General features: G+C 38.5%; 2 protein-coding genes across 3 annotated transcripts; both read right to left on the bottom strand.

Moving 5' to 3' along the window:
- Window positions 1–362: 362 nt before the first annotated feature.
- Window positions 363–3,577, bottom strand: LOC103701206 (soluble inorganic pyrophosphatase). Of its 2 annotated transcripts, XM_008783185.3 has the most exons (9): window positions 3,403–3,572; window positions 2,428–2,555; window positions 2,303–2,331; window positions 1,963–2,028; window positions 1,641–1,748; window positions 1,325–1,390; window positions 1,120–1,240; window positions 859–940; window positions 363–647 (listed from the first exon to the last, which is right to left on the bottom strand). In XM_008783185.3, the coding sequence occupies exons 2-9, from the start codon at window positions 2,549–2,551 to the stop codon at window positions 605–607; spliced, it is 639 nt and encodes a 212-aa protein (XP_008781407.1). In that variant the 5' UTR covers window positions 2,552–2,555; window positions 3,403–3,572; the 3' UTR covers window positions 363–604. The 2 variants fall into 2 exon arrangements, with proteins under 2 accessions (XP_008781407.1, XP_008781408.1); XM_008783186.3 differs by lacking the exon at window positions 1,641–1,748 and having other exon boundaries at window positions 3,403–3,577.
- Window positions 3,578–6,633: 3,056 nt separating this feature from the next.
- On the bottom strand, window positions 6,634–11,588 carry LOC103701375 (protein WHAT'S THIS FACTOR 1 homolog, chloroplastic). Its single transcript, XM_008783414.4, has 2 exons — window positions 10,262–11,588; window positions 6,634–7,261 (listed from the first exon to the last, which is right to left on the bottom strand). The coding sequence occupies exon 1, from the start codon at window positions 11,526–11,528 to the stop codon at window positions 10,281–10,283; it is 1,248 nt and encodes a 415-aa protein (XP_008781636.2). The 5' UTR covers window positions 11,529–11,588; the 3' UTR covers window positions 6,634–7,261; window positions 10,262–10,280.
- Window positions 11,589–11,590: the final 2 nt, after the last annotated feature.

The following is an 11,590-nucleotide window of genomic DNA, read 5'->3' as shown; positions in this document are numbered from 1 at the left end:
ACTGAGAGCTCTGTAGAAAATTATGATAATTGATGTAACTTCAGTTTCCATGAAGCAATTTGTAGTTTTGACTGTATGTCTTGACATAGTGAATCACATTTAAAGGCCGGTAGCTAAAATACTCTGAGAAATATTAGCTTCCATGGAATGGTCTGAACTCTTGTTGAGAGACCAAATTAGAACAATTATTAACTCTCACTTAGGAATGATCCATTCCTTTTGCATGCAATGACAGAATTACCAAAAGGTTTCTATCAAGCAACTTCAGTTGTTGCTATGTTACCTGCGCCTTGAAAAAGTCGAAAACTAACAATTCTGATTAGTAAGAGAAGTTTATGAATATGATTTCCAAGTATAATTCATACATATAAGAAGCTCAATTTATTTAGCCATAAATGAATCCATGATGTCAATCCAAACAGCTTAAAATGAATAGTTGATATCATAAAACAATCAAGCAACAGAGTACATCATCGAATGGCTAACAAAAAAATAGCGTCTTCTTAGCATGCACAGGTAATTCATGCAGCAAAACTTGAAATCGCTGATTTAGAACAAATAACATATGCGTCTTTGCTCACAATTATAGCCAGACAAAACAAGTCTAACGCCTTAGGCTCTGCATGATGTACTGAGCATAGAGATCCCTGCAACCATACCCACCAGAGAGTATAATCAGCAGAGGAATATTGCAAAAACACATACATATTTTATGAATGATGACAATCACAAAACACTAGCCTATATAATGTGTTGCATTAGGACCTTATATGCGGTTCTGGCACATTAATATTCACAACAAATATGTAAGTTTATGTTTCAGAAAACAAATGCATGCAATAGTTGAAACAAACTTACATGGAGTATTGGATGGCCTCAACAGCAGTATTTGCAGGCAAGAACTCATTGACAGCAACCTCTTTATTCTCATTCTTTTTGTCTGAACTTGGTCAAGGATGCTGTTAATGATCTGTACATTTATCCTATCCTCATGGAGCAACTGAGCTACAGCACAGCACTGCCCCCAGCATTATTGACAACGAGTAAATAGAAAAAAAAAATCATATCTTCATAAGTTAAGCAATATGAAAGCTTTAGGCAGGAAGTAAAACAGGATACAGTCTTCAAAGAAGCGCTTTATTTCAGCAAGACGATGAGGAGAGAGCTCTGAGAGTTCATTGTAGTGGCGGTACTCAGGATCATCGGCGCACACTGCAATGATTTTATCATCTTTCTCTCCCTGTTCAACAAAACCAAAGAGCATGATCCTCGGAGTAGGAAAATGAATAAATGAATAATAAAACTTCCTCTAATGAAATAATACTTGGTCAATCATGGGCATGAGTCCAATGGCCCTGGCTCGAAGAAAGCAACCAGGAAGGACTGGTTCCTGTTCAAAGTATTGGAAGGGCAACTTATTAGTACTTTTGACCTTCTGCTTAAAGATCCTTATGGTTACTTAGAATCATCTTGAGGTGCATCTGAGAAGAAGATTTAAGGGGGAAAAAAAGATGCTGTTTGTTGTATAGGATACAGGAGGCAAGGAACACAAAACAAGCAATGCATTAAAACCATAAATTTATCTTATAAACCACAAAAGCAAGTGGTCAGTTAGTACATATTCGAAGTTATCAGGTCACCTGCATGAGGATCAAAACATCCATTGGATCATTGTCTTCACAAAGTGTTCGAGGAATGAAACCATAATTATGAGGATACACTACTGATGAATACAAGATCCTATCAACCTGGGGCCAATGTTGAAAATTGTAAGATAATCATCAGGAAGAAAAAGAATGATGAATGATATGAAAAGCATAATGATGAAGTATACAATTCGATTCTAATCATTCATAGTTATCCCAGCAGAAAGAAAGAACCCCCTTTTATTATGCCTGCTACTCTATCATGCCTTGCAGATCTCAGGAAAATTAAATGATGTAAATGGCAGCATTTACACACCTTAATCAGTCCTGTCTTCTTGTCAAGTTCGTATTTAACTTTACTTCCTTTTGTTATCTCCACAACCTATACCAGATGAGCAGGAAAAAAGAATCATGAAGCATTCACTTTCTTTCAGAGTACTGATTTAGAAGAGGAGTGGAACCAACTCATGTTTGTCATATCACATTATGCATTTAAAATCTGAATGAGGGATTAAGCTTCATCAAACTATAGTTATTATCGATTTAGAATATGGAACATTCTTAACTGGAAATGGTGGTGGTTGTGCTCCAAGAAGCTTTTCTCGGGGCATGAAATTAAAAATGGATCATAAAAAGCTTATAAAAAGTAAACTTACCACATTGAAAACAGAAGGAGCTCCAGGACCTGCATGCAAACCACACGGTCACTCATCTGCTGTTCGCTGATCAGATGCCATTGAAATCAAATGGCAGGTAATCAAGATTATGTTGAGGTGAGTACCTATTTCAAGATCGTGCCAAGGATGCGCAGCGACTGATCTCCTTGACAAGGATGAGAGAATCCTTTCATTCAGCCGTGGAACAGGGCGCTTCTCGGTAGCAGGGCTCCCATTTTCTTCACTCATATTTCTAATAGCGAAAAGCATTAAGGGAAAATTAAAGAGTGGATGTCCAAGAGATGTATAGATAAACAACCAAACAATAAACACATGATTCTAATCAGAAAATCATAGCATTTACATTTGTCCATCAATGGTAGCTGCTAAATCAACTAAAATTGGATTGGAAAGTACCGATAAAAACCACAAATTGAAGAGTACACTAGAAGATATTTCAATTTTTTTTCAGCCCCAGTCCTGAGAGAAACCTTATAGTTTGCATCTCCACTATAGTAATAGGTGAATCTATTATTCAAAACAAGAATCCTACAGTAGATCTCTTTTCTTATGTAAGAAGAAAGTAGATAGGTCCAAGATCTAACGCTATTATCATATCTATTAGCGCACCAAAAAAAAAGAGAGGAAATCCAAATATACAATCTACACAACCAATCCTAAGCATTTGCACTAAATTCAAGTAAATAAAAAAAAAAAATCCTTCAACCAAAAAATTAAACTACAAATAGAGTCCTGAAGCTTCCTATGTATTTTCAGAATAAAAATCCCGAGGAGGATAAGAAATCAAAAAAAAAAAAAAAAAAAAAACTCTTGGAGAAATATTAACTTTTAGAAGACTTATAGAACAGTATTGCAGCAAGAAACAAAAGCGAAAAAAAAGAGATAGAGAGAGATAAATTATTAACCTTTGAGCTCTAAGAATCTAAAAGCAACATCAAAATGTAAAAAGGCAAAAAAGGAGAAAAGAAAAGAAAAGAAAAAAGTGCAAGATCTTGATCTCAAACTAAAAGTTGCATCAGCAAAGGATTGATGAATTGATCCAATAAAAAATATAGAAAGGGGAAAGGAAAGATCATTACCTTTAATGAGCGAAATCTGTGTCGAGGGAGAGGAGGAGAGGAGGAGAAGAAGAGTGCTCTGTTGTCTGATTTGGTTGGTGGAATCGGCCTCCTGGTCTTTATTTTATATAAAAACTCGGAGTTGGCGTTGCCGTGTATGAACCCAACGTTCGCGGACGCTGACCTTCTCACGAAAGAACCGGCGGGATGGCTGGAACACCTGGAGAGAATATGACCATACGAAGGTCTTGAATAATTCTAATCTAAATATTTAAATAATTTTTATCTCAAATAATAGCCATTCCTCTTCACTCACATAAACTTATTCGATCTCTCTTTCACCAATAATCTCAATCAGATTAAAATCGATTAAGTGCCAAGTGTTTTCAGTTTTCTGAAATGCCAATTATATCATTGGGCCTTTGTTCAAATGCTCAAAAAGTTATTTGACTGAATAAATTTAGGAAAACTAAAAAAAATATTCAGATTTACTATAGGCCCATGCAAATCACAACTTTGGTTCACTGAATCGAGCATTGGAATGAATAGGAGATTACAACTTTGGCCTAATTGCTATATTAGCTGCGCTAGTAAAAAATAGAATTACACTTTATTTGGAATCATAATTCCTTCATTCTTGAAGGAATAGCAATTCTGCTTTTACACAAGAGAAATGGGCATTCCTGTAAAAATAAAAATAAATAATTTAGTTGATAATGATCTGATCTATAATATTTTATAATATAAAATAATAATTAATATTATATTTTAAAAATATAATACTATAATATTATACCAGTAGTGTGCATTATAATATTGTATCGATTGTTACTTAAAAATTTACTGCAAGCAAACAAACATGATGCAATACATTTTAAATAAATATAATACAAATCAAATTATAAATTATCAAATAGTATTAAATAATATATCAAACTAAGAATTAAAACTTAAGTAAAATAATCAATAAAACATAATATGTCAATTAAAAAGTAAAAAACAAAGTAGTAAAATTCGAAGAAAAATATAAATAATATTAAAATTGACATAAAATTTTAAACTTAAACAAATATGAAGTATAAATAAAATAAAAATAATTAATAAAAACAGGAAAATAGAAGATAACAAGGACAAATTATGCACAATAATCAAAAAATACCAAAAAGAATGATAGCGACCATTAGTATAAAATACTTCTATCACTTAGCTAATGATATTTTAAAATAATAATGAATTGATTATATTCTGATATATAATTAGTTTAGTTAAATATTGAGATTGAAGTGCTATTTTTCTTGCATCCCTCCACTTCTTCTCTAAACACTGGAATGGGAATCATGATTTCTGTTGTGGGATGGGGTTCCCAGTTTAGTCCCACATCGGGTAATCAGCGGAAAGGTCTGTGCCTTAAATGGGGGGTGCAAACACCTCTTCTCACCGAGGACCCTTTTGTGGGACAAAACCATGAGGGTAGGGGGCAACCTCCGCGGACCCCCGCGCCGTCAGGGCTCGGGACTGTCATTGGGCCACGGCCCTGGGCGACCTCCCGCAGACCCGAAGCGGCAATCCCAGAGCGGACAATACCTCGGCGAGGACGCGGATGCTTTTCCTGCTCGCCCGGTGTGCGGGCTGGTGTCGGGGTTCCGATCGCACATCAGTTGGCGCTAGAGGAAGGGCCCCGGCCACGCACAGACCTTCCCGCTGGGGGGGCTGTGTTGTGGGATGGGGTTCCCAGTTTAGTCCCACATCGGGTAATCAGCGGAAAGGTCTGTGCCTTAAATGGGGGGTGCAAACACCTCTTCTCACCGAGGGCCCTTTTGCGGGACAAAACCGTGAGGGTAGGGGGCAACCTCCGCGGACCCCCGCGCCGTCAGGGCTCGGGACTGTCATTGGGCCACGGCCCTGGGCGACCTCCCGCAGACCCGAAGCGGCAATCCCAGAGCGGACAATACCTCGGCGAGGACGCGGATGCTTTCCCTGCTCGCCCGGTGTGCGGGCTGGTGTCGGGGTTCCGACCCCACATCAATTTCAATTCCCCATCCTTCAATTGATCAATTCCCATTCTATTTCAATACCTATTCTGATTTCTTTTGATCCCTGGAGTGCAGGAGTCATGTATTAAGATGCCAGATATTCTGGCATTTCAAAATTTAGAACTCCATAAAATTGAAAAGAAAAAAAATGTTGTACAGACTTCTTCCATTTTGAAGATAATATGTACAGAAAACTTGTCAGGCATCTGCGGCCTGCCTGACTTTTCTCAAAACACGCTCAGTTTTTAGCGCAATCCCAGGTGGAGGAAGTAGGCAGACCTTCCTAATTGCCAAACCTTTCAAGGAAAGGGGGGCAAATGCGCACTTTTATTTATACAGTGGCAACCCTTTTTTTTTTAAGAAGAAAGTGGTTGCACCACACACCGTGGAAGATATGATTGTAGTTTTTTTTTTTCTAAATAGATGATTCATACAATTCTAGTACGAATGTACGGTTACAGCTTTATGTGAATATAATGAAGTATTTTTAGATTTCTGAGTACTGTTCTTGGATTCTATTGCAAGCAGCTAATCTTTCCAGTACTTGCAATATTTCTTTCAATATACCACTAAGATATCCAAAATTTCAGCAGAGTTGGTCTGATAAGCTTAGCATGTGCAATATAAACTTCAACATGCAGACCTGCACACTTGCACCCATAGGTCTCAAATAGAAAATCTTGTACACTCTTTTGTCTATCTTGTATTTTAGAGACTGCCAATGTAATTAGAAAGTGCACATCGTTGTGGTAGAGTGGCATGGAATGCTTATCAATTTACAGCCCTGAAACAGATGATCAAAGGAGAAAGCAAACTCTATAATGTTACTAAAAGACAATGACAATTTGTAAATATGATATTCCTAAAAAATAACAAATATTATGCATGACACTGTGACTTGAATAAGATATTAAAGTGCTCGGCCAGTAGGTGTTGTTCCAAGCGTGGAGGGTTCTACATTGTCCCAAAGACCAACAGTCTTCAATGGAAACAAATCTAACGAAACAACAAGAGCACTTCAGCAAAAGGAGAGGGAAAATTTTAATAAGGGGGAAGTGGTGGGAGTCGAACATCTTAAGTAGAGCAACACCCAGGGAGCTCGCATTGCGATAAAGATAAAATTAACATTATTAGTTTAATCCAGCAATCCAGATCACCATTAGCAGACTCACTTATTCACTATTTCTCAAATTTCCATTTCAAGACAGACATTTGAATCAAGTCTCAATTATAGTTGAAATTTATAATTGAAATTTCACCTTTCAATTGTTGTTCTCAACCTTTTACCTTGGTCATACAAGAAAATGATTATCCTTTTCAACTCTTGAATAAGCAATTCATGACCCCCCTGTGAAGCCTTCATTGGAAGCCAGCATGAGAACAGGAACATATAACATAGAACTCATTTCTTGGTTTCTAAATGGTAGCTGGTCAAAAGAACAGGCTTTTAAAAGATAAACATCACAACCAACCACCCTTCAGTACATAACTTTGAGTTCCGCAAAACCCGACTGATAACAACAGATGATTCTGAAATTCTAAGCTAACAAAAGTATTTTGGTTCTTTTAAAAGTTCCACCTCCATTGTTTTCTCAAGTCAAGCCGTCTCTCTGCTTTGGGAGCAACAGATGTTTGCACTCTTGCATACTCACAGGAGGAATACAAATATGAATTGCTCGCGTCTCCCTTGAAGCTTCCTGGCCAGACTTTAAGGAATCAAGAACCCCACACCTCTTGGAGGCAGCAATTCACATATTTGTTGAGTTGCTTTTTGGTACAAATATTTGTTTAGTTCCTTGCCCACATCTTGCATGGAGTTCTCCACTCCACTTCCCATCCCTAATTTTCTGAAAAAAAAAAAATACATGACATAAAGTTAACATTCTAAGTCACAATTCTTGAGCCCTCAATTTTGGACCATTCAATCATGACTTGTATTTGATTACCTCTTAGAATTGTAACAAAAATTGGAAACAGCAAGTGATCTAAATTTAGTGTTTTGCTACTGATTCATATTTGCACCAGCTTCACAGCATTTAGACATAATGCATCTCAGTAGTCTCGTGGAAGTTAATTTGCAATGTTAAGGAAGAAATGCAAAGATGACATTAACTGAGCACCAGAAATTTAGTACCACCAATTCCCATCAAACCAAGAAAAAATTCGTTAGGTGACAATGACCAATATAAGTAAAATGTTCAGTTAAATCTCAATATTGAAAGCTACCATGAATGGGACAATGGAGAGCGAAACAAAATGAACCAATAAGAACCAATAAGCAGCCTACCCCAATAACAGTTTTCCAAGGCAAGAACAACCAGATAATGTTTACTAAGACCAAATAAGAGACTCAAAACTTGCTAATCTTTTTTGACTAATCCAATTAAAGAATAAGAGGGTTATTATGAGGATCATAATGCACTGATCTGTGTATATAAACTCTTAGAAGGAATTTATCTAAAAGAGAGCCATCTTCTTCAACTACAGTATTTAATCCTCATTTTTAAAGGCATGTCATCAACAGCAAGTAGAGTCAGGAAGATGATTTCATTTGATGTAAAATACTCATAAATTTGCCTATTGTTTAAATAGCATGTGGAATGAACCATCTCAGGGCATTCCATTACTTGTTATCAAGGCTATATCATTCGAAGAAATGTAGTGTCATCTGTGACATAAAAATTTTAATTAAAAAGGTCAAATGAATAGTGCATTGTAAAAGATCAAAGATCAGAAACTGGATAAATTAGTTCGTTACTATCTTATCAGTTCTTATTTGAACTTTATTGTCAACATTTTAATAGAGAATAATATTGGGAAAGGGAATCCAATATCTAGTAGAGTGTCACTATTAACAACTGTAGGAAGTGATGATACAAAATGGGAACATTGTTTATTAGCAGATAATAGTGGTGAAAATATGAAAGCATATTGAATTAACAAATCTAAACTGTAAATCATAAAACTAAACAAGTAATAGATCATTTATTACTATAGTGTACAACAACAAAAATAGAGAGACAAAGTCGAATTCTGCCAGAATGGGACACGTGAATATGATTCTTATCAATCTATTAATCAATACTATGAAAAGGAGTGAGAAGATTTTAACCATGAAAGCACTTGCTTGACATAGATAGCTAAAAGAATTGGAATAGAGAACAGGGGCAGAGAAGTTCTAGTCAATGACTACATGTCATTGATAGATCCAAAACCGATAAAATGAAAAGAAAATATGAAGAAACACTAGAAGCATCTATAGAAAATCAAGAAGAAATATGAAGCCATGAATTGTAGCAAGATCTTTATCAGCTTTAAGGAAGTCTTGTGCCACCATCTTATATTTAAAAAACTAAGTAGGAAATCTCAAGATAAAAGGCAAGTTAACAGAATGGATCCTGATATTGGGCAGTGAGCAGGGCCTGTGAGCATTAGGGAATGTATTTCAGAAGTTTTATGTGAATTTATTATAAAACAGAGACTAATTATTGACTTCAAAAACGGTTTTAACATGTGGGAAAGATATGAAGCAAAATGCTGGGCAGTTAGTAGGGCCCAAGAGCATAAAAGTGTAGTAGAGATTAGCATGTCGAAGTGGGTTTGTTGAAGAATCAAGATAGGTTGAATTTGAATAAGCGCATTAAACAAATTTTGGGCTTATGCTATTGGAAGATAAATCAAGGTATTCATCTGTTTGTCTAGACAACAGCAATAAAAACAAGTGACGACAATACGACGGAGGGGGGGTCTGGCATATAGATTGAAGATCAGTTGTCAAAATAGACGAATAGACAATAAGCAGTCATTTAACTAAGTTCTTGTTTCAAAGAATTAGGTACTCAGGTTGGTTGTGGACCAATGAAAAAGTAGGATTCATGAAAATGATCTAAAATTGATGGAATTAAGCTTCTTCTTTGTGCTTGCCCATTTTCAAATCAATATGACTTCAAATCTGACTTTCAGACATGCTACTAACTAAAAGATAAGCAAATGATAGATTCTCATTTTTGTTTTGCTTATACTTTTGTTAATAGAATGGATCTAATTTTTGCCAACTTAGATTCTTTTGTTAGCAGTATGTCTGACGTTAGACTTGAAGCTTGACTTGTTTAAACAAAGGTAAGCTTGCCAATGATGGGCTTACGTGTGAACTAATAGACATTTTCTCATATCAACTAACTCGTTATCTATGTCCAGGACCAACTCTCCAAACAAGAAACACAAGCTTTTATTTGCTTCCCTTGTATACAATGATACTTGATTATACATTTTCTGCCTTCACTTTTATGGGCACTACAAGTTTGCCCACATACTCTTCCAGAAGTTTGATTGCACCGATGATGTTTTACACTGTAAGATTCATCCAGATGGTGCCATTAATCATATTTACAGAAAGGCTAACAAATAGAGAGCGAGAGATTAAGTAGATATGATCATTGAAGTTGGCCCAGATCAATACAATGCCAGACAACTAAGCCCCCGAGACAATATGAAAAGATCAATGAGGCTACAATCTGGCAATTAGAAGCTAAGTCAGAGTTCAGAGAGCATTTTTTTAAAGATTCTTTCCCTCATTTTCAGATGTAGGAGAAAGAATTGCAGAGATTAAAGATTTGGAGTCTTGGATAGTGAGCAATAATTCATGAAAATTTTATTTATTTCAGGAGAAATGTTCTTTGAGGCTTTGATGCAAACAATCAGCGAAGTAAAATCCATGTAACTGACTTCTTGATTGATGGAACATGACTTCTCATTTTTTTCATTTAAATTTTAGATCAATTAAACAACATATACAGAAGAATCCAATCACAGGTATAAATCATTGAGTTTGCCATTGCAATTCATACCTCTACTTCATCAATCTGCTCACGGGTTCTCATCAAAAAGAACTTTATAAAACCTCTTCCTCTCTTCCCTTTTCTCGGCACTGTGCAGTCTCAGTGCTTCCTCTTCATCCTCTTCTTCTTCCTCCTTCGTCGGTCTCACTTCAACCTCACCTCTCTTCCTCCTCTTCTCCAAATTCGCCAACCGCCGCCTCCTATTATATTCGTGAAGTCCCTCCTGCATCAATTCTCCGAGGTTATCCTTCGCGACCACCAATGGATCCTTTTCGACAAGCTCCGATCCCCTGTACCCCTCCCGGAGGACCACCGTGTATATCTTGTACCGGTTCGACACATAGAATATGCACGGTTGCTGGAGCAGCAATAAATTCAGCCTCTCCGGCAATCCGAATTCCCTCTTGAAATGCTCCAATTTCACAATGGACGCCTTCTTCCACAGTGTTAGTGAGAGAAGCTCATGGACGATGCCGACAGACCGCTTCTCCGACTGCTTCCAATTATCGGAATACGGTGAAATGTATGGCGTGCCATCATTGAATTCGTCAAATTTTGCCCGAGTTTTCACCCAGCTCGGCGGCAGCGAGCAGATGTACCGCGGCTCCGTCCCCCGTTCAGCTGCCAATGCCTCGACGGCGGAGACCGCGAGCGCCGGGTCCCACCGGACGAGCTCGATCTCCATCGAATTCCGGCGGCCGTAGCGGTTCACGACGCGGAAGGTGTCGGGGTATTGGGGGAGGATGCGGAGGATGTAGTCATCGGGGAGGCCGAAATTTCTCTTGAGCTCGTTGAGCTTGACAACGTTGAGGCGGCGGTCGCGAGAGAGCATGAGGAGCTTGGCGAGGCGGCGGGCCATGGCAGGCTCCGTCGAGGCCCGGACGGCCTCCTCCTCGTCGATGAGGGCGGCCATGCGCTTGGAGAACCGGAAGTAGACCTCGCCGTCGTCGTCGGCGAAGGTTTCGAAGCAGCAGGGGTATTTGTGGAGCCAGTTGAGGGCTTTGCCCTGGAGGTCGAGGGTTTTGAACTTTTTCTGTAGGGATCGGACGGTGGCGGTGTAGTTGGGGGCGCGGAGGAGGATGTGTTTGATCTGGTTGTTGACGATCCAGCGGCGGTTGCGGGATAGGACGGCTTCGAGGGCCGGGTCCTTCTTCATCGACCAGAGGGCGAGGCCGCGGTGGAGGATGCGGAGGTTGTGGTTGACGTCGGGGTGGAGGTGATCGAGGAGTCGCCAGGAGAGGAGGTGGCCGAGGGCGCCGGACCGCCTCGTCGCCATGGGCACGGCTTAAGGACGGACCGACGGAGTGACGGACTGTAGCAGCCCGGCAGGGTACTCGG

This window comes from Phoenix dactylifera, chromosome 14 (genome assembly GCF_009389715.1).
Source record: "Phoenix dactylifera cultivar Barhee BC4 chromosome 14, palm_55x_up_171113_PBpolish2nd_filt_p, whole genome shotgun sequence".
NCBI lineage: Eukaryota > Viridiplantae > Streptophyta > Magnoliopsida > Arecales > Arecaceae > Phoenix > Phoenix dactylifera.
The sequence above is the reverse complement of the archived record's forward strand: the minus strand, read 5'-3'. Positions and strand labels throughout refer to the sequence as shown.